The sequence below is a fragment of the Pezoporus flaviventris genome, unplaced genomic scaffold, assembly GCF_033815535.1.
Source record: "Pezoporus flaviventris isolate CSIRO_AGI_PZ_B2104156 unplaced genomic scaffold, CSIRO_AGI_Pfla_v1 ptg000047l, whole genome shotgun sequence".
Taxonomy (NCBI): domain Eukaryota; kingdom Metazoa; phylum Chordata; class Aves; order Psittaciformes; family Psittacidae; genus Pezoporus; species Pezoporus flaviventris.
In genome coordinates, this window is record NW_026892595.1 from 1847232 (window position 1) to 1870608 (window position 23377).

General features: G+C 35.9%; 1 protein-coding gene across 2 annotated transcripts in view; it reads left to right on the forward strand.

Moving 5' to 3' along the window:
• The first annotated feature begins 380 nt into the window (after window positions 1-380).
• DYNC2I1 (dynein 2 intermediate chain 1) overlaps window positions 381-23377 on the forward strand; it is a 28718-nt gene continuing 5721 nt past the window's right edge. The window contains exons 1-18 of one of the 2 annotated variants that reach the window (XM_061468016.1): window positions 381-572; window positions 2674-2727; window positions 4829-5258; window positions 5589-5638; window positions 6250-6570; window positions 8233-8291; window positions 9431-9488; window positions 10797-10874; window positions 11352-11544; window positions 13205-13307; window positions 16095-16224; window positions 16755-16866; window positions 17216-17310; window positions 17633-17762; window positions 18607-18779; window positions 19400-19562; window positions 21781-21894; window positions 22937-22998. In XM_061468016.1, the coding sequence (XP_061324000.1) occupies window positions 396-572; window positions 2674-2727; window positions 4829-5258; window positions 5589-5638; window positions 6250-6570; window positions 8233-8291; window positions 9431-9488; window positions 10797-10874; window positions 11352-11544; window positions 13205-13307; window positions 16095-16224; window positions 16755-16866; window positions 17216-17310; window positions 17633-17762; window positions 18607-18779; window positions 19400-19562; window positions 21781-21894; window positions 22937-22998 (2502 nt within the window). In that variant the 5' untranslated portion in view covers window positions 381-395. Of the gene's footprint in view, window positions 573-2673; window positions 2728-4828; window positions 5259-5588; window positions 5639-6249; window positions 6571-8232; window positions 8292-9430; window positions 9489-10796; window positions 10875-11351; window positions 11545-13204; window positions 13308-16094; window positions 16225-16754; window positions 16867-17215; window positions 17311-17632; window positions 17763-18606; window positions 18780-19399; window positions 19563-21780; window positions 21895-22936; window positions 22999-23377 lie in introns of those variants that run through there. The other variant, XM_061468015.1, reaches the window with a different exon arrangement.

Consider the following 23377-nt stretch of genomic DNA (forward strand, 5'->3'; position numbering starts at 1 on the left):
CCCTTAACATTCCCCCTTCCCCCCAGTAATCGTGCATGCCTCTTCTAGAAATGAGCCAACTACGAGTAGGAATGGTTTAATGGTATACCTAACCCACAAAAGGCCAGTAGCGAACAGGAGGACAAGGGTGCTCTAAAGCCTGCCTGGGTGCATTCCCCGTCCCCACCTCTCAAAACAGTGCTCGCCTGGCCCGAGCTCTCCCCAAACCCCCTCCACCTCAGAAAACCCAGCAAGGCACCGCCTCGGGGAGGAGAACCTTCCTGCAGGCACCCCAGTCTGCCGCTTCTCGCTCAGAAAAGGCTGGGGATGGCCACACGCTAGCCTACCGCAGAGGAGCAAACTACGCCATGAGCTACGCTCCCCACACCCTGCCAGGTACCCTCTTCCTTCCCACAATGCCGTGCGGTGGCCCCGGCGCTCATCCATCGCTCGGGCGCTCGGCTGCTTCACCCTCGCCGCTTGTTGCTAGGCAGGGCCGGACGCGGCTACCCCGGTTTCCTGCCCGCTCCGAGGCGGACGGTGGCGGCGGGAAGCGGCGCCCGCCCGTCCCCTCGCCAATGGAGGGTGACAAGGTGAGGAGCCACCCGGCCCGACTTCTGCAAATGGGACTTGCGTCTCGCCCCTTCCGCTCCCTCTTCCCGTTCTAGGAGGGCTCTGAGGAGGCGCTGGGGGCGGTGGCAGCACGGCACGGCTTGTTCTTCTAGGCCTGCTTCCGGCCCGTTACGCCTTAAGTGCATTGGTGCTAGAGAAAGCCATCCGCGAGCCCCGCCACGCGTGTCGCTTGGTGTTACATAAGTCTGGGCATCTGTGGGGTAAAGGCATGAAGCTGCTGGTCCTGAGAAGCAACCTCCATGGCTACTCCTTGGGCACCTCGAGTCTTGTTTTGTCAGCTCGCCGATGAAATTCTCTCCCAAGTAGTGGTAGTAAGGGAGTCCTTACTCCTCTAGCAGAAGGATGAGTCCGTCTCAGCCACAGGTTTTTCTGCAGGAGATAGGCTGTTTTATGAAAATATCCAAAGCTCTTTATGTTTCAGATTGTAGATAAAATATATTTAATAATTGATATGCCTGTAACAGCTAGTTGATGGGGTTTAGTTCTTTAGGAAACCACATAGCTTTTGCATGGTGGTGTTAAATTATCAAAAGTTTGGAGAGCTCCAAAATGAAGCAAAATCACATGGACGTGCTGGCATCAATGATTGTGGTACATATTCACTTGGAAAAGCATTAGTATCAAATCACTTTTATTGTGGCTGTGGGAATCTGGATTTTACGAGTGACTAGTTTGTGGTCATGCTGAATAGGAAACGGTGTAGGAAATAGAGTGTCTGGGAAGTAGTAGTATTAAAAACTTTAATTCAGATATTTCAGTAGTTGTGGTACATCAATAACCTCGTTAGTGAATTGTGATGAAAAGTTAATCTTTTAGATCAAAGTTTTCAGGTGCATTGGTATAAGGCTGCTGAAGACTCAGAGGCAGTTACGCTAACAGCCACACTATGTGATAAAACCTCATTTTACTGTTTGTTTTCTATTAAGTCTATCACTTGTGCTGCTTATGTATTTGAGGACTCTTAAATAGGCAGTTAGTATTGAAAATAAGAAAGGTAAAGATTATATGTAAAAAATACTTTAGCCTTAAAACACAGAAATTTCTCTGTTTTTCTTTTTCAGTTAACAGCTCTTAACTTAATTCTGAACATAATGTTCTGAAAACCTCCAGTCTTTCTAGGTTGTGAATGAAGGAAGTCCCTGTTGAACTCTCTTGAAGAGTTTTATCTGAAGTAGCAAGGTCTCCTGTTATACTTCATAAGATAACATACTTACTGTTTAGTTTAAGGTACAGATTCTTAAAGATTTTTATAGTACTTTTTGAATTCAGTAAACATGTCATAAGCAGATTAGCTCCTCATGCTCTCAGGTGGATGATTTAAGTTAAACCCAGAGTGGTTTAAAAAAACAGCCTTAATCTGGAAGTAGGCTAAATTGCTGTTCAGAAAACTGAGAGGGGATCTAACTACTGTGTTTAAATATCTAAAGAGGATCTGTGGAGAAGATGGAGCCAATTTCTTCTCCAAGATGGACAGTGAGAGAACAGAATATAGTAGCCCCAGCAAGGGAAATCATGACTCGGTATAAGGAAAACATTTTTAGTTGAGTGTGGTTAAACCCAAGAACCAGGTTGCCTGGAAAACCTCCAACCTCAGAGATAATTAAAACCTCACCGAAGAAAGTCCCTCACCAGGATTTTGAAGTTAGATCAAATATATCAGGAGATGGAACCTAATGACATCAATATATTGATTATTTTCCAGAAGTGGCCTGACTGTGTAATCCATTTGGTTAAGCATTGGAAGATCAGTTTTAAGTCTTTCTTGAAGGGCTGCGCTGTTATCTACCATAGGCACTGACCTCATTATTGGTTATTCTGTGTGTGCAGAGTTGGATAACCCAGTAGAGGTCAGAGCTTCAGGCCTCTTCCAGATCTAGTCAGATCAGATATGCTGTAGCTATATACATTAGGGCTAAATCAAATTAATGCTTAAGTTACAGGATTCACTGGTACTTGCCATATGTACCTTAATCCTTGCCTTTGAAAACCTACTAATTGTTAAATGATTTACTTCAGTCTGCAGATTGATTACTCAGGCTTTTGCTGTCTTTTCTGTTCCAGAGAAGAACCAAAGAAGATACCTGGAAATCAGAAGAACTTAGGAAACATCTTAGGGTAATTTTATTTGGTTTCTACTAGTTTTGGTGTTAAGCTACCCTAAAGCTCCAGAATTTATCGACAGTCTAGACACAGAGAGTTGGCTGATTGTTCTACTAGCCACTTTGCCTTGTGGGATCCGTAATATCTCCTTAAGGCTTTTTGGTACACCAGATACTTTAAATCTGCATCACTGAATACAAACAATACAGATCTTTAAAGTGCAGCTGCTAATTGCCTTGCCGCAACTGACAGTTCTGGAATATTTCTATGCCAGAGGTTGGCCCATTCAGCTGTTTCTAGCTACACAAGTCATATAAGATTACAGATTTCTTAATAAGGTAAATGGAAAAAATGCCATTGTTACAGTAATCGCACAGCACATAATGGAGTCTGATTTACTGGCCATCCCAAATCCAAGTTAAATTTCTGCTTTATATGCTTACTCGCTTTCATACGTGTATATTAGGTATTGTATTTGTTATCATCACCTATCATGTTTCTCATGAACTGGTTAACTATTTTAACTGGTCAAATAAGCATTCAGGCTCCAGTCAGTTACATCATTGATACTCTATCTTAGTTTTGTGCTATATATTTTTAAAAGCTGTTTTCCAATATGCATCTTATTTTCTATGTCTTGCACAGATCTTGTGCAGATCCTAGCTTCCTATCCATTACATTTCAAAGATCCCCATTATTTCAGTGTCAGTGCTACAGTATTGAGTATTTTGTATTTTTTAGACATTCAGTAACGTTTCCACTACTTCCATGTGAGGTAAAGCAAACGAATTTGAGTTGAAATGCTTTAGTTCCAAAAGAAGTGGTGTGGTTGGACTTTAATTTCTGTGAAACAGATGGATAAAGTTTAATTCACTTTGTGAATCAACTATAATGAGTGGAAGTTCTGTTTGTTCTGCATTGAGTAAATAGCAGAAATCGTGGGTGTAGTGAAATCACTGGGAGTTGTGCTACTTGCTTCAGGAAGGTTGAAATACAATCTTATGACTTCAGAAAAATTTAAGAAGAGTTACATCCTCAAGGGATCTTGGTCAGAAACTTTTTTCAGTTTTTAAGCAGTTTTTATATGCTGCTTTCTGTTCAAGTGAAAGCTAATCTATTTTAAAGGCAGCTGCAGGATGCCCAGTTACTTATCATTGTTGTTTGTATCTGTAGCATATTTTATAAGATGGCACAGTTCCTGTCCATGTGAGGTAACAGCTTTAAGGTGCTTAGTTAATTTTTCAACCTAGCTCTAAAAGGAATGCACAGTTCTGCCATAAATTTTCTTTTTTTTTACCAAATTATTTTCAAATGCAGTGAAAATGCAGCTTATTATTTGTTTCATTTATTAGTTCTTTTTACAGTAAGTACAGACATAATGTTACCAGTTTTACAAAGTAAGCTGTCGTGGTTTAAACCCAGTCAGGTAACTTGTTCACTCACTTCCCCCCCTTCTTTCCCTCCCCCTACTCCCGGAGGGACGGAGAGGAGAATCCAAAAGAATGCAACTCCCATGGGTTGAGATAAGAACAGTTTAGTAACTAAGGTATAACACAGATCACTACTGCTACCACCAATGATAATAATGATAAAGGAAATAACAAGGGAAGAGAATACATCATCTCACCACCAGCCGACCGATAACTCGGCCCCCAAGCCCGACCAAGCACCGACCCATACCTCCTCCAACCCTGCAGTCTCCCAGCCCTTCCGGCTAACTCCCAGTTACCTCCTGGGCATGACGTGCTGTGGTATGGAATACCTCTTTGGTCAGTTTGGGTCAGGTGTCCTGTCTCTGCTTCCTCCTGGCTTCCCCTCCCCCCTGGCAGAGCATGAGGCTCACAAAGTCCTTGGCCAAACCAAAACATCACTATCAGCTCTGTTCCTGAGCTGAAAGTCAAAACACTGCACTACACCAGCTACCAAGAAGGAGAAAAATGACTGCTACTGCTGAACCCAGGACATAAGCTTAGAAATATATCAGCATTTTAATACTGTTTGGGAAATGAAATTCACAGTTAGCAATATAGTATTTTTTTTCCATATGAATATGCTATATAAAAATAGATGGCTGAAGTGTAAATAATGCATTTTAATTTTGTTTGGTTTATTTCAGGCATTACAATCAGATAGTCAAAATGAAGACCAAAAGCACAGAGAAAATAAACTGCAAAAAGAGAAACCTGTTTATGACATAGACACTCATAAACATGAACGCAAAGACAGAGGGAAGAGCAAGGAAAGAACAAGAGAGAGAGAGAGATTAAAATCTCGTGAAAGAGACAGGGATAAAATGAGAGAGAGAGAGAAGTGGAAAGAGTGCCAGGGGGAAGGAGACCAAGTGAGATACAAAGATAAACTTCAAGAGTCAAGTCTGGAGAAAAGATACAGTTTTCCAAAAGATAAAGATAGGGAAAGCAATAGGGAACAAGAAAAAAAGCATAAAAGACATGAGGTAAAGCAAATAGATACACAAAATAATCTGAAGTCATTTGAAGGAAGAGATAAAGAACATCACAGAAGAAGAGAAAGCAGGCATCGTTTGGGTAAGTTGCTTTGGGTTTCTTTTCTACTTTGAAGTATTCAATACTTAGATAGAAATACTCTGAAGCCATACCCCATCTGTACAGAGAGGATAAAGACAGGCAGGTGTGAGTACCTATTGAAATGTATCTCTTTGGGGAATCTTGTGGTAACGTAGAAGTAACCAACATTGGAGAGAGAATTTCAATAGGACATTAAGGCTTTATTAGAAAGCTTTTAGGTATAAGGAAAAGTATGTCACTGAAATACTATTTTCTCCAAACTAGAGTGAATTGTATACAGAGTTTGAGTATAATACAACTTTCTACTTAATTTATACATGTATTTTCTAGAGAAAGAGAAAACAAGTGAAGAGCAAGAAAGAAGACATACAGAAAAGAAGGTAAAGGAAAGGAATGGAATGAAGTGTTTCAGAATGGAAGAAGATAAAATTGTAAAATTGAAGAAACTGAATCAGACTCTAGTTCCTAAGAAATCAGATGCATAGATAGTAAAGCCCTCACAAGAAGTGTACAAAACACACAACAAAATATATCTGAGCCGTTCTATTTTAAGGACGTACTGAATTTTTTTTCTTTTTTTTTTTTAATGTGCATAGCGAACAGTGCTTTATTTTCGTACAGCTTTTTCATAATTTCCTATCTGCAATTTATGCTTTTATTGCAAGGATATTGGCAAGTGTACATCCTATTTTATGTTAGACCACCAAGTAGACAAAGAAATAATTAATAATTTTTTGTGTGCAGAATACATCATTTGAAGAATTTCTGTGGCAAAGTACATGATGTCTCACAATAAATATCAGAATCTCAAGTGATAAAATAATTTGAAACTTGCCATAGTAGATTTAAAAAAAATAGTGGCTGGAAGATACCTGTGGCAGAAAGTGTAGATACTTACAAATCTGTCATTCTAGTGGTCAAAAATGAATAGATTTGTGAAGATAAAACAGTCTTGGAGATCTAACTCTTTGATGTTATTTTCTCTTTCCAGCATATTGATGCCAGAAAGAATGTTGACAAATTTTTAGCCTACAAATTTGAAGAAGGTGAACGTGTATACAAGTTACAGAAAGATCAAGAGTTGGATAAGGAGCGAGAAAGAAGACACAGAGAAAAAAAAGAACATTCTGTTAGGGCAGGAAAAGAGAGGCTTTCAAAAGAGAGAAGTCATAAACATTATGGAATAGAAGAGAAAGAAAAACATAAATCAAAGAGATCTAAAGACAGATCTTCCCATGGAGACAGAGAAAGGCAACCAGCAGAAGCTAGTGAGAGAGTAAAAAGTAGAGAAAATGAAAGAAAGAATCTTGGGGTTAGTATTGTTAAGACTTTAAAACATTATAGCTTACTTTAATTGTTGATATATTATCATTGACAAGTTGAATAATATAGTCAACATTTTCTGAAATTTGAAGGTAGAGTGGTAAATTAAAATACTACATCTGCCTTTAAGTATCCTAATCGTTAGCCGATTCCTTCTATGAAATTTTAACTAGAAACTTCCTATATATTAGAAACATCTTTTATTCATAAAATTCTTTATTACTATGACTTTGGAATTTTTACTAACACTTTGAGGTGAAGAGATTAGGCTGGAGGTCCATTAAATATATTGGATGCCTTTATAGGAAATCAGTATGATTTTAATAGAAGCTGTTTGATGCTATCTAGAAATGGAGCATGTTTATCTAACTCACAGGTAGGCACATGAGTATAGATACCTTCTATTTATGGGTTTTGCCTCTACTTCAGAAGCTATAGAGTATCTTTAATGTTTCTAGCACAGAGCATGGTGCTATATCTTGCTGACTTAATCAGCCTTTGACATTTTTTGACTGTTTTTTATAATACAAGTACTCATTGTGCAAGAATGAGAGAAGTATACAGTAATCTGTAATCAGGTAAGTTTTATGGAACATAGAAACATTCATACAATTTAGGATAGTTTCTCTGCTGCCTAAAGAGTGAAGATGTACAAGCTTCTTGAAGAAAAGTTCAAAAATATATTTTCTAGTAAAAATACTGGGCATCTTCAGTGTATGTGCCCACCAGAAGTGATTCCTATAACTGACATTCTGCAGCAGAATTCAGAAGTCTATCGAGCTTGCTCAAGGCTTGACTTCCTTGGAAATCTGCTCAAGTAGCTGTCTGTTATAGAATATGACTGATACTGATGCTTCTGTCTCAGAGTTATGTTTCTCTTTTCCTGATGCTCGTGGACAGAAAAAACCATCTTTAACAACCTGTTGAATACGTTTCCAAACTTGGGAAAACCCCCATAATACAGAATGTAAGAGTGAGGTCCCTATACTGGGGCTTAAAAGTGCCTGTGACTGTTCTTCATCCCTGATGTGAATTGTTGCAGTCTATACTGTTAAAATCTCATTCTTTGAGACAGGCTGGCCACAGCCTACTGAGGTCAGCCCCTGGTCCCTATTAGTTTTTCTAGTCACGTGTAGGGGTTATTTGGGAAAGTGCTCTGGGCTCACATTTGAGCAGTATACACTGAGCCCAAAGCATTTTTTAACCATTGTTACTAATACACTAATGTGAAAGTATCCTACAAAAGTTGGAATTTACTCTGGTACAGCCTTATAAAGTTTTGTTAAGCATAGAAGACTCAAGGTCCCTTCTTGTTTCTTTCCTGAAATACACTGCAGAAGAGGATGCAGCCAAACTTGAATCCCAGGTATTTCAAGTTTTCAGAAGCAGCTCATATTCTTTATATAGCATCTCTTTTTATGGGTGTTTATTTTCTTTGCTTACCATATCTCTAAGGAGGTGATCATTCTGACTTTAGTTCAAACACAGAATGGCTTACAGGCAATGACTGATTAAAAAAAATACTATGTCATTGAAATAATTCATTATTAACCTTTCTTACTGTTTAATATCACTACTGCTAATAGAAGTTCATAGACTTATTTTCTCCCATCATTTCTGACATGTGACTATTGTGACTTTTTTTTTATAGAATAGTGAATACAAAAAAGAGGAGAGGATTCAAGAAGAAAAGAGCCATCAGCATGTAAGGTAAATTCAGAGATTAAAAATAAAAATGTACTGTGTGGTATCCACCAAGATTCAGTCGCTACCAAAACAATAAGCATGAATTCTTGATCTCAAATATCTAGGGTAAATAGAATTTTTTTTCATAGGCCTTTTGCCCAGCACAGTGGTAATTAGAAAGAAAAAAATCTGTGGTTTGTAAAAGTGTATGTATTTATATGATGATTTTGTTTGGGGGTTTCTTTTCCCCCCCCTAGTCCAGGATAACAAGAGATATTTTCTAATACTTGCAAACTGCATATGTGTTAATCTGGATATTTAATGTGGGAGACAGAAATGCTGTATTATATCACCCAGAGATTCACTGTGCAGTCATGTGGACACGTAGAAGGCTCATGATAAACTATGTAGTACTCTCTTTTTTATTAGAATTTGTATTATCTCTACACAAAGTTACTACTTTGTAACTACAGAATAGTGATTACTAAACTGGATGTTATCTTAAACATTAATATGTAACAAGTTTACTGTTGTATGTGAAAGGGGTAGGCCAAGGTCATCCTTGGTAGGATCAGTAAAATGTCAGGATTATATTTCTAAGTACATTCTATTCTTAAAGTCCAATACTCTACTTATAAAATAATCAAATAGACTGTTAAGGAGCAGAGCTGGTTGTTGATTTTTCTCCTGCTCCCTCATTGCATTGTCCTCATAAATAAAACCCCTGAATGAAAGACAGTGTTTGAATGTCAGTCAGTGATTTGTGGCTTCAGATCACATGACACCAATCTGATCTTCATCTCCAGTTTTCTGCAGATATCAATATAGCTAATATATGTATGGGTTTAATAGTTTTTTTTCCTCCTTTTCTTCTGTTTTGATGCGATTACAGGCATTAAATTTGGACAAGGTTTTGTGAAATTCTGAGCTGATTAATCACTTGGCTGTTTCAATATAATTTTGTATCATAAATAGGGATCTATAAAAGTATTTGTAGAATTCTTTCAGTTTATTGGAAGTTTCCAACTTTTTTTCTTTTCAGGAAAAGAGACTTACTTTTTATAAAGCAAACAATCCCCCCCCCCCCCCCCAACCAAAACCAACACAAAACTGGTGCTTTCTTCAGAGTTAACTAATAAAATTGATTTTCTCTTTTTCAACAGGTCTGTGGAAGATAAAGGAAAACTCATTGAAAATGAGGAAGGTGACACAGGACAAGAGGTGAAATAGTTTGATTTTGGAACTTTGCATGTTGTGTTTTTCCTAGGATTAATAGCAATAACAATATGAATTTCAATATAAAGGTATTCAAAGATCAGGTTTATATATATTGGTCTTTAGGTATCTCCTAACCTCTCTTTCTGGATGCAGCATTAGAAAATTGATTAATTCTGTATAAATTGCAGGTAGCCATCTATTCAACTGCATATCTATGTATCTATCTATGTAGCTATTTCTATGTATAGTATCTTCTATGCACGAAAAAATAGTTTTCAGTAAATGGGAAGAGTTTAGACATATAATACATCTACACATATCTGAAGTATATAATTTCTTTCTATAAACAGCTAACAGGCAAATAATATCTAGTGCAAGCCAAGTAAAATGTGGTTAGCAACGTAATTCATACATATCTCTTAAAATAGTTGCTGTAAGAAAGGGAAGAGTATTTTTATATATATGCTTTTCACATATATATATTTTAATATATATATGTTTAAAAGGACAGGTGCAGACATAACCAAGTTTTCAGCAAGTCTGAAGTGTAAGCTGAATGGACTTGGGTTTATTTGGTCCAGTCTGTGCAGAAACAGCCTGACTTTACTATAAAAGGTTTTAAAATATTTTGTCATATTTTTAAATGTTTGTATCCATCCTCCAGAATCCAAATTCTGTTTTGGAATGTTGTAGGATTATGGTTCCAATTTAGGAAAATGTAGTAGTACCTAATGAAGACATCCCTTTCCATAGTCTCATGTTATGGGCAGCCATGTATCTGTTGTATCTTTCAGTCATATATTTTTCAGAACTATACTATTAAAACCTGGTTGGTTTCATGCCAGAAGTACTTATCTATCTTTTCTTCTAATTTTCAATCAATTTACATTATTTTGGCTTTAGCTTAAGTACTTTTGTAGGGTTTTCTTCCCCTAATGAGCTTATAGAAAGCACATTTGTCTCCTCACTGACTTAATTTTGCTGACCTATGCAAGCCATGCTGTACAATATTGAAATTATAGGCAGCACAGCAATTCTTAAGTCTTTCCCAGCAAAAATATTGTTGGAAAAACAACTGGTCTTCCCAGGCTAAGGTTGAGTTCTATCTTGTCTTCCTATTGTAATTTTAAGTCAGTATTTATAACTTCTTAATACACTTTTATTTATATTTCTAAACAGAATTTGTTATATGTTTGCTTGAAAATGTAGAAATATTTTGGAAGAACAACTATTTACCTATCTTTATGCTACGATTTGGCAGATAAACCTTTATTTTTTTCTAAGATTATTTGTTTAATTTTTCTTATTTAGGCAATTAAAGATACACACATCTATAATTCAGATGCGGGATTTGATAATTTTTCAGCAAATTATGAAGATGATTTTGAAGTAAGTAAAAGCATACAATTGTCTTCTTGAAGTAATCCTAAAATATCAAACTTTATTCACAGAAAGAAAAATTACAGAATGATACATGTTTTTTACTTACGCATTTTTTGGTGACAGTAAATAATAGGTAACTAAAATGTTACGTAGAAACTGCTATATATTTATTTAGATTTCATCAGAAACAACTTCTTTTGAGTTGAAGTCTTCACAAAAGAAAAAGAAAAAGGGATCTATTTCAGGTACTGAAGAACAACACTATGGGAATGTCTTCTGTTTTTAAAATTACTGCTCAATCAAGACATGCCATTTTCTTCCTGTGAGTTATTTTAAAATGCCTTTCAGTTGGAGGATTTATTGCCATTTGTATGAGAATTTTACTTTTATTTTGACAGCATTTTACAATTTCTAAAATAGATTGTGAAAAATACATCTATAATCCATGTTTATTAGTTATTGAAAGTCCTGTTACTTTTAAAGGATTATGAAGAGGATTTTGATGATGATGAAGGCAAAAGTGAAGAAAGAGGTGAAGAAGAAAATCTAAGAGAGATTCGGTTTTCTAGAACATCAGAAATTGAAGAAATTCAAAGAGCAATTAATGCAGAAAACGATAGAATTTGTACTTCACTGGCAAAGGAAATTGAAAATGAAAAAAAGGAATCAGTCGTGGGTATGTGATTAGACACCAGTCTATTTTTATTAAATGTATGAGTAACACATATAATATAAGAGTAAACAGGACACTTTTTCTAGAAGTCTGCCTGAAGGCAGAAATCTGGTCCTCTAGATGAGTCACTTAGGTTTATGGGTAAGTACTGTAACTTTCACATTGCTAAAGAATGATTCAGAGGCATTACTAATCATTTAAAATGTGAAGTATAAAAATTTACAGACTGACATTTAGTAGGTCTTAATTTAGGTAACGGGAGGATATGAGAGTCTGGGTTTTGAAAACTGGAGGAGTGCTAGAACAGTTTGGGGCTTCCTGTGATATTAATTTGCCTTTCTCTCTTAAGCAAAGTTGAAGCCGCTTCTCTGGGTGGGAGGGTGAGAAAAATACAGATATTACTTAAATATATATTTCTATATCAGTTTTAAAATGCAGGGTGTTTTTCATGAAATGCAACTATGGAATTGTTGTCTTGTATTCAGTTGGTCTGATTCCTGTGAGTTCCAGATCTACTTATTTAACAAATACAGTTGTGGTTCTGCTTTTCGCTCTCCACTCATGTGAATGGCAGTAGAGAATTATTATTCAAAAGAATCTAAAACAACTTCTTACTCTAGCTTGTATGAAGTTTGTACAGTCACAGAAGGATAGCATGGAGTTTCTTTAAGTCTTTACAGTATCCACAGATTTTTGGTTAAGTGTTCGTTGCAAGTCAGAACTAGTATACTATCATATGAATTTCTTTTGCAGAAGATTTATGCAATTATTACTGTTTTTCTAATAAACAGAGTGGAATCAATAAAATAATTCCGTTAACGGTATAGATCTAATAAACAGGATGGAATTCTAATATAGAGTTAGATTTTTAAATTCTGAATTGTAACAGTGCTTCATCGTAAATTACACAGCACTCTCTTTTTGATAAGTTTTGATCCTCTATGGTTAAAAAGGCTGTTGATCATGCTGGTAATGATTTTTAGAAGTTTAAAAGCATTTTACAAGTATTATTTAAAAAGGCAGTCTTCCCCTGAGGCAGTGAAACACCATTGGTCCTGACTGGAAGTTGGATATTAAAGTAAATTAGCTTCCAGGTGATAGCCAGGAAAGGGAGAAAAATCAATGTGACATCAGATACTGTAGTTGTTACATTAACCATGGCTTTTAAAGCACCAGTTTTCAATGTTTTGCTTATTCATGCAAGGGTATCAGTTAAGCTTGTGTTGATGACGTTCTCCGCTAGCTGTAATGATGAATTCTGATTTAGAGATGTAGCATGCATATGGTGTAGTCTGTATGAATTCGTTATGATTTTTAGAATTGGTCATAGAGCATTCTACTGCACACAGGGGAAGAAGAGGACTCCTAATGGCAGGAGAAAGAAAGAGGCACTTTCTGCAGCATACTCTTCTAAAATAAAAATTACAGTGGTCAGTAATTTTTCATTGATTGGTAAAGGACCATAATAAAGGAAAAATGCTGTCCCATTGCTGAAGAAGCCTATTGTACTAATAACTGCTAGAGCAAGTTGTGTAATGTGCAAACTAATAACTTTTAGTAGCTGTGTCATAATAAATCTGTTGCTTTTTAAATTTACTGCTTTATATTTCAGTGCACTGTGAAGTGTGAATTATAACACTAACAATGCTTTAAAATATCACAGAAAGGCAGTACCCTTCTGTCAGAAACTCTTTCTGTGGATTATTCATGGATTTTCAAATGGCAAACCAACGACAAAGTAGCCGAAGTATGGCTAATAAGCAGAAGTAAGTGTATTTTAAATTATCCACACAAAATTTCAACTCGCTATGAGAGATGTAATTTTTTTCATTGTATTTGAAATATGTGAAGGTTATAAAATTGAGGATTTTAGAGACAAATACTATTTTTTAAGCTAACAGTAATTAGCTCTTGAGTAAATACAATTTATGGACTTTGCTACATGTCATTTAATAGCAGAAATTTACCTATATAGCTGTTTTTCTGAACCATTTTAGTATAGAATGAGCTGCCAGGATTGTCATTTCTTTGTATGATTCTTCAGTCAATTAAATACTGACTTAGAGTACCAAAGAACAAGCCTTTTAGCTGCTCTCAGGGCTCTGCAGAACTGTAATTTCTTGAAATAATCAAGTCTCTATATGGCACATATTGTTCCCAAAATAGCATGTTCCTTTTCAGGGATAATACCACTTAGTGTAAAAACATGTTATTACTGATCTAAAGTTGATATAGATTTGAGACATCTACAGCAGCTCTGTCTTTTTAAAGAAAAAAAATTGATGCCTCTTTCTTGCAGAACTTGCCAGGAGCTCCAGATTTATCTGAAGCACTGTATGTAACTCCAGTTTTTTATTACATCAACTGGACACATAAACCAAGAATATTAAATTTTATTGACAGTGCCAGATTCCAGTGTGTTACGGCTGCACATCAGTGGCTAATGTTCACATAAGGAGATTTTATTGTCTGGGCTGTCTAATTCACCTTCCCTAAATTTATATGCCCAATATGCTCATTGTCTAGGCTTCCTCTCTAGACAGTGGAGACAGATTAGGAAATTCAGGAAGGCAAATTACCTTCTGATGCTTGTCAGCCTCTGCTGGTTATGTACTATGACTGGTATGACTATGTATACATGATATGGCTTTGTGTACATGCTAACAAATTATATAACCTGTGAAGAGAACTAACATTTCTTTGGAAAGAGAAAGGGTTTATGGGTTTTAATGCTGAGATAATACATTGCTACCAGAAAGTAGACTGAAAGCATTCTATAAATGAGCTGTGGCACTTTGGAGTTGCAAGTATTAATATGAGTCCTGTTAGTTTATTTTAAGGATTTTTCTGCATGTATCATTAACATTTGTAACTAGGAAACAAGTTTCATACTTTTGAATTGCATCTCAGCAATCTGTGCCCCCAGTTTTTGTGAAAAGGTGATGCATTAGGAAGTGGAAGTAGAAGTAAAAATAAAACATGGATGAGAAATGCAATAGATGTCACCAAATAACAGAAATGACATGTGAAAATTGTTCTTATACATAAAGAAAAATCCAGCCTAAAATATTGGAGGAGAAATTCCAGCTCATATTGCTCCAGTCCTTTCCTTTTTCAAAAACTACTTTACTGAGAAGAAACTGCAGCTAGATTATGTATCTTCAAGATTGTTTAGATACTGAATTGCTACAGACCCATAATTGTATCTGCTTTGTATTTGTATTAAGTATATTTAAAAAAAAAAGTGCAAGAGCGAAAGGAAGACTACAAAAATTTTCTTGTTGTCAAGGAATCTGTAGTATAGCAAGAGCATGGAATTAACTTGTAAACGGACATCTGTATGCAATTCAAGCAGTTAACTCTTAAAATAACAGTTTTATGACATTAAAGTAGATAGTTATGTGAATTGCGACAAAGATTGACTCTTTTCATTATCCACACAACCATACAAGTGGAGTGGTGGGAATCTCTTTGTAGTGGGTGATAATAGGAAATATCACATAAATGTTTTAATATCACATATATTAAGATAGAATATATGCAGGTAGACTTGTTTTCCAATTAAGAATCAAAATACAGTTTTATTTGTGACCAGAGAAGGAAAAATTAAGAATCGAGGTAGGCAGAATGTAAAGGGGTTGAAGGAAGCTGGATAAGGCAGTTGAGTTAGTTTTTATCATTCAATCAAGGAAATTTAGGAAGATGGAAAAATTTGTCATTTCATAGGACAAAGAGATTTCAGATATCTTAAATACTACTAATGTTATCAACCCCCCAAAATATAATAAAAAATACACAGTCTACCTCAATGTTGAGTACTCGTTTTCATACGTTTTAGATCAAGTCCAATAGTTCAGGAACAGATGGGTTTTGTAGGCCTACTTTTTGGGGAAGAGGTCAGTATTTCTGCCCACAGGTTATGAATCAGTAATAGAGTTATTTAATATATATATTCTAAACACATTTTAGGGTTGCTGCTGCTATTGTTATTTGTTTCCCTTCTGATGTGAAGAGGTACAAATTCACGCAGTCTGTTACCAGTGGAGGTCGTCCAAAATACATTTGCATAAGTCTAGCAAAACCAGGACATTATAGACAGTCTTTGTAAAGCATGTAGACCTGTAGGGTGTGTAAGCTAATAAAATGAGTATAGGAGAATTACCCACCATCCTAACAATAGGAAGAAGGAGACATTCATCTGTTACCTCTCAGAGAAAACAGCTTTTGAATACTTAGGCAAGATGACTGTGCTATGCTTTGGCAGTTTGTGTTTAATAATAAACCACTTAAGTTTGCTATTTGCGATCAGTATTGCATTTTCAAACATTATAATTATCTCAATGTAACATTAAATAAGAATTCATAACAATGTTAAATGTACTTCTGTTGGTATATTTTTATCTGTCAATAAATTTTGGTACAGCTTCAGTTTGTATAGAGAGGTGAATTGTTAGATCTCTGGTGTTGTACAAAATCAGGTGGTTTTTCTTTTGGAATACCAAATACTTGATCTTAATCATTTTTGTGTTTCTCTTTTGTAATTCATTCTAAAGAAAACGGAGTTCAGAACTTCTCCCACTAATCGATCTGGACTTCTCAGTGAGTTATTCTTTACTGGATTTGCCTCCTGTAAATGAGTACGACATGTATATCAGGAATTTTGGTAAAATGAACACCAAGCAGGTGGGTAACAAATATGTAGTAATATTTAAATCCTGAAAGTGCTGATTCTTGTTCTGGAAAATAATTTTCCTTATGAAAGAAAGTTACTAATAGGACAGCAAAGTCATAAATCGATGAATTTTTTTTTTTTTTTTTTCATCGCTAAGCCTTAATTATCATAAAGCAATTACATAAAAACTTTTGGCCATTTTCTTTTTGAGTTAGAAGGTGACTCTCTTGTGTTTCTTCCCCATTTTCTAAAGGACTTTTTGTATGTCTGTGGCTCATTACCCCAAGTATGCTGGGTTTAGTGTTTATGCATCATTGAAGACATTCTGAATTTTTTGAGTAGGTCTAGCACTGTTGTGGGAAATGTGGTAAAATTGTCACTATTCTGTGCATGCAAATGTGTCAGTATGTTTAGGATTGAATTTAGAAACAGAAGAGGTTGAGCACATCCATTTTAAAAGTACTTTACGTTCTATTCAGTTATGTGCTGTCATTCTTATCTGTGTCAACCATATATTGATCACTTTATATCTCTGCTTAAGGCATATGTTCAGTGTAATGAGGACAATCTTGAGAGAGACATCCAGACTGAGGAAGTTGAGACATTGGAGAAATGGACACAACATCCAGGAGAAAGTGCCCTTGTATCTGGAGGTGAAGTACATTTTAATCTTACAAATTTATGAATGTATGCATGTAAACTTTCTCTTTTGTACCCATTAATTGTCAAAATTTATGTGCATTGATAGGAAACTGCTGTAGGCATTTTTAATCCCCTTGTGGAGGGGGTGGAGGGTGAGTGGCAGAAACAGTTTCTTCCTTCTGATTGGTTTTTGTGTTGGCACGAGATATGATTCCCCAGCAGATCTTGTTCTTCAGTATTGTTATTTCTGCTGAAGAGAAGTTGATTCATTACGCTCTCCTCTTGCTTGAAAATGACATTGTTCTTATGTTTTCCTTAAGTGATTTCCTTTTGAAGCTTTTGGGTTTTGTTTTTTCTTAGGTCCCATAAGCAGCCAGGTTATGTCAGTGAATGGGACTCTGACACCAAAAATTAATTCACAAAGATTAGCAAATTTCCTCCGGTCTGCTTGCCAGGTACACTTATGTATTTAATATCCCTTATGAGTTGTGTGCATAAGTATATGGTGTGATAGATCACTTACAGTACTCATTCTGACTAATTTAAATAAATTACATAAATAATACTCCTTATCAGGGAGATTTATCTCTCTGCAAAGAAATTGAACCAGAGCCGTACAACTTTTATTCTGTAAGCTGTATTTGTGAAGGTATGAAATCATCAAGAGAATTGATAAAGGTTTATTAAATTAATCCACATAATTTAGAAAGCTACAAATAGCAAAGCTGAAAGATAAGACGACCCTTTTATTTCTATAAATGTAATTATGTTTGAAAGGTGATTGCTGTTTTGCTAGAGGAAGATCAAGTTGCAACACAACCCAGGTGGAAACTAAGATCTCGACAAACCAGTCTGTCTATTAGTGATAGCTGTTTCCAGTTAAATACTAACCAGCCATTCCTCCATGGTAAGGGAACTTTATTCTACACCTTCTAGTTTACAGTGTGAACTCTTCTTACTTATGCAAAGTACCATGGTGTTTGTCATGACTGAAGTGCAAACAGCACAGGATACATAAATGATGTGAAGTCCACTTTTAATTGCGCTAATCTTGCTGTAGCTCTGTGCAGATTCGTGTCACGTAGGGAACATCAGAGCACCCCAGCTGCTGTGAAACCAGAAATACAGCCAGCAGTTAGCATGATACAGGGGTGCCCTGAAGGTAATTCTTGCCCCTGTTGTTGAAGAGCCACCCAAGGGGTATAATTCGTTTAGTCTCTTTATGCTGACAGCAAGGCCAAAGCTGCAAATAAAGCCAGGTTATTGGAGAGGGAGAATATGGCCTGATCTTTTTGAACTGCAGTTATTTCTTCCCCCTATAAACAGTAGAATTTTATATAAAACTTAAAATGAAAAATGGAGCATCTGTAATTATGTTAGGAGGACCTATTATAACACAAACACATGTATTTTAACATGAGCACATAAGATGAACCAGAAAAAGCCTGGCCTGTGCTGTTTCCTGTTTCAAGACATAGCTTTATTTTGAGTATATATACTGACGTCAGATCAGACTTTCTGACTCTCTTCCTTTTTTTCTTTCTACTTACTTCTAATTTTTTGGATTCCCTCTCTCGTCCCTCCTTTTTCTTGTATAGTGTCTAAAGCAACCCACTGTTAATAGAAATAGTCTTCATAATTACATCTTTTCTTCTTTAGTTGTTGCTATAGCAGCTAAATGTTTGTTTTTTATCTGCAGTGAGTTTATTTATTGCTTTTCTTCCCTGACTTTTTTTTTTTTGATTGTTTAGACCGAAATATATCCTGTCTGTATGTGTCTCAAGTTCGGAGGCAGACACTACTTTCTGTTCATGGTTTACCTAAAAAGCCAGGTGTTGGTTTACTGAAAAGAAAGAGCATTATGTGTGTTTGGAACATCTGGCAGCCCTCCAGTCCTCAGAAAGTTTTAATATGTGACTCAGAGGTATGTTTTAATAACATTGTATGTTTGCCCATAGAATAAAAGACTTTATTATGTATTTATGTTTGTATCAGGTATGTAGTTTGGTTTTTTGTTTTCTTGTTTTGCTGATGGATGTACCAATTTTTGAGAAACATTTGAGCTTAGTGAGGACAACACTATTCTGAATCCTTTTTGTGCTCCAGTGCAAGAATGTAGTGATGGTCATGGTATTTTTTTGTTTGATTGGTTGGTTGGTTTTGGTGTGGGGTATTTTTTTTGTTTGTGTTTGTTTGGTTTTTGTTTTTTTCTTAATTGTGACTCGATTTCATGGTTAAAGAGTGAACAGAAGTAAAACACTGGTTTAGATTTTGTCAGAACTTCTCTCTACCCATCACTATCATAAAGCTGAATCACAGTTTTCAGCTTCGTGGCAGTAGATACAGATTACACAACAATTGCCTTTGAAAGGAACGCCTACTGAAAGTCTTGTATCCTCTTCTAAATAAGTTGTCCTTCTGCTGTAAATGCATGTAACCTGTCTTTTCTGGATTTGCATGCCTAGGAAGAACAAACATTTTGGGCTTATCAAGTCATTGGCCTTTATCATACTATCAACCGTGAGTGTGTTTTCTGCTTAACAGGTGATATGTTGCTGCTTTAGTCCCAGTAAAACAACGTTAGTTTTTGCTGGAACAGTAGATGGTTCACTGTTGGTGTGGGATCTCCATGAAGACTCAAGAATGCATCCTCATATCATGATCAGTGAAACTGACTGGACATTTAGAGTTCCAACGTTTTCTACTGGTTAGTATCTATGCATTCTGATCAGTCATTTTGTGGGCAGTGAAACAATTCCACTGCTAACTGCTAAGAACACTCTTTCTTAGTAACCTAGTTTAGCCAGTTCAGAAATTATATTTAGTGTAGTAAAAATTGCCAATCAGTAATTACTTTAAAGAAATGTAATCTAGCTCAATATGCATCATGCAGTAAGAACAGATGTGGACCAGATATAGAACCTGAGGACCATTGTAATATTAAAATGAACTAATCAGCTACTACCTCGTCTAAAATCATTAGCTTAGTCAATTTTCATGATATTGCCCTTAATATAACCTACATTTCTTTGTATACATAAAACCACACAATTAAGATGTATTTAAAAAAAATCAAATGTAAGGTTTTTTTAATGTCACTTAAAGGTTGCAGTTTGCAGTTGTGCAAATTGTCACCTAATCCTTGATGCTTCTGTAAGGTTGCATGCAAGGCAAGTATCCAAGTGTACACTGCAAGTGTAAACTTGCAGTCAATAAGTTTGCAGGTGACACCCGGTTGGGTGGTATTGTTGGAGGGTAGGAAGGCTCTGCAGTGGGATCTGGACAGGGTTGCTCTCAACAGCTACCTAAAAGGAGGTTGTAGCAAGGTGGGTGTTGGTCTTTTCTCCAAAGTAATAAATGATTAGGGCAAAAGGAAGTGGCCTCAAGGTGCACCAGGGGAGGTTTAGATTGGATATTAGGAAAAATACCAATTATTTAAAGTATGAGTAGCATGTTGGAGCAAAACCTGGACATGCAGTTTTCTGCCATCCATCTTGTCACATGAACATAATCTCTAGCATTGGGGCCAGTTGGCAGCTATAGTGCGCTCTTTCCACATTCTTAATGGCAGAGAAGCACAGCAACAAAAAGTAATGTGGAATTAATTTGTTGCATTGTTTAGATATGACCCAAGTTAGTGTTGTGTACATATTGGGAAGCCAGAAGAAAGTTTACTTTTCAAAAGCTCTTGTGGGTGACCTCCTTTCATACTTTGACATTTTCTTGTCATTGCATTTCTCTTTTTCTACACTCTGATCATTGGATTTGTGATCAAAAATAGCAAAGACTTTTGTAAATTTTCTTATAATTCATGGGCAATGAATTCAAAAGCTACAGAAGTTTATTTAGGGCATATAACTGACGTACTGGAAGATGCAACCTGAAGTACTTCACTGTGAATTTTAGTTGGTGTATGAGATTCTTATAGTTTTATGAATCTGATGGAAATGAATGGATCTCTATGCCTATTACCAATGTTTGTCATTGCAATTAAATAGAGGAGCAAGTCATTAAGCTTACTGATGTTTTCATTGTGCATAGTTGTATGTTGAGAGATTGAGAATGAGGTGTGCAGACCAGCATTTGTCTCAGTCTTAATTATAAATTGGTCCTGTTTTTCTTGGTGCTTTATTGTAGCCTAGAGTGACAAATAAAGCATAGCCATATTTTTGAAAAGAATTTCATTACTGCAAAATAAGTCCTTTATGTATTTTTCCTTTGCTTGTGTGCAGGTGCTACCATTTAACTTGCACTGAGATATGATTATGTTTCTTTAAAAATCTACCACACACGTGCAGAAAATCCTGTTTTGTTCTCAAGTGTATCTAATTGCAGTAGCCCTGTAAAAGTAACCACTAGTTAGCTGTTTAGACTTTTAAATTTTTTAGCAGATGAAGGATGCTTGGTCTTGTGTTGCACAATGGGCAAGTAGTCAAATGTGTGTATACAGTTTCATGCAGTTGCATATAAAATCAAGCAGGTTTTAATGCTGTATACTTAGGAAGCTTTATGCTTTTAGTCTTAAATGGGATTAAGTTCAGTGCAAGTCTGGAGATCAAGAGTATCTGACAAAGGATGCACATTGAAATTGCTCCACATAATACATTTAAAAACGTTATTAAAGAGTAAATACATTCTTTCCTGTGGTAAGTTGTTTGATTCAGGGTAGTTACTTTCTCTTAAGAGTGAATTTTTTCTTCAATTTTATCTTTTCTGTAGTAAGAAGTGATTTATTTCTACCTCTGTTTATGGAGCTTGAAATTGGCATAATTCTTTTCATGTTTGAGGCTTTGTAAATGTAATTCTGAAGTTTATTATTTGCTGTTCTTTTATTGTAATCATTCTCTCATAAGCTGAAAAGTGATCAGGGTTTTGGTTTTGTTGGAAATAATACTGTGTTTAACTTTCATTATCCTTAATTACAGATGGCATTCTAAACTCGGTAAACCACACCTCTCCTATAATAGCAGTGGAACCTGTCTCAACCTCATTCTGCACTGATCAGAATTATGGACTCTCAAGCCTCTCTTACAAGGATGGTATGTAAGCTGGTTTTCAAAGCATCAATACATCCGAGTCTTTCTGCAGGTATCTAGTGAAACAAATATAGCCAAAATCCAGTTTATAATTCTATTTTGACTCTTCAGTTGTCTGTGGTACCAGTTGAATACAACATTCATGTTTATTTTCTGCTCTCATTTTTATGTAATGTTCATTCAGTGCAGCTTCACATCAGATGTGGGTACATGGTTGTTAGGATATCTGTTTTCAAGATAGTATTTTATTCTTTATTGATAAAACAAGTTATCAATCAAAAAACTGCCTTTAGAGAAGTCTTGGGGCTTTTGTAATGTCTGAAAAAACCCTATCTGTATCAGTGAAGTAACTTCTTATATCTGAAAGGACTAAAAAAGCCTTTTGCCCAATTTTTTTATGACCAACCTTTGAAAAGAAATTCTTATGCCCCTCAAATTCTCAGGCAATGTGCTAGAGGAGACATTATTACTTCCGTTGCTGATTTTTCACTTTGAAGTCTGTAGCATTCCAAAGAAATGTGCTGCATATTGCAGGTTTTGCAAGATTTCATCTATTGTGCTCTTAGGTTCTGTTCCAAAGTCCATGCAGAAACCTGACATTTTTAAAAATGCAGAGATCACCTGCCTTTCTGGTAGAACAAACTGAACATACTAGGATAGATAGGTACATGGAATATAATATTTCAGTTGGAAGGGACCTATAATGTTCATCTAGTACAGCTGCCTGACCATTTGAGGGCTGACCAAAACTTAAAGTGTGTTGTTAAGAGTTATAATCCAAATGTCTGTTAAACACTGATAAGCTTCGGGCATTGACCACCTCTCTAGGAAGCCTGTTCCAGTGTTTGACCATCCTCTCAGTAAAGAAAGTTTAATTATTTAATTTCTTCTTTGGTAAAATTACTACACTCTTCCTTTTTATACACCTGAGAGGATCATAGGCATTTCAGAGAATGTATTAACCTAAGAAATGTTTCAGAACCTTTGATATCGTTCACGATGAAGGTCAGTGTATGAATATATATTGTTACTGTTCTTTCCATAGAAATGTCAGAGCCTCCATTTCAGATAGCTTCAATGGATGAAAATGGAATCCTCAATATATGGGTAAGTAATATATGTATGAAAAGAGAGAATATCTTCTATTGGAATAATAAAATATTTCTAGTACAGCAACCCAAATCCAGGATTTGTGATGAGAATTTCCTCCCTGAAAAGTACAGCAATACAAGCTCAAAATTTTTGACCTGACTTCCTAAAGCCATGATATTGTCCTTAAGCAAAACTATTAACAGGTACATGAATTCATGACAACAGGCAATCAGTAGTTCTACTTCATAGGAATAGGTTTCCATATTTCTGTTAATTGCATAAGAGGACGTTGGTCCTCTTTCACACACCCGCTTTGTTATTTGAATCATAGTGGTGTCAGAGGCTGTACTGAATGTGTGTGAGAAATGACATTCATAATTTATATAAAATAAAT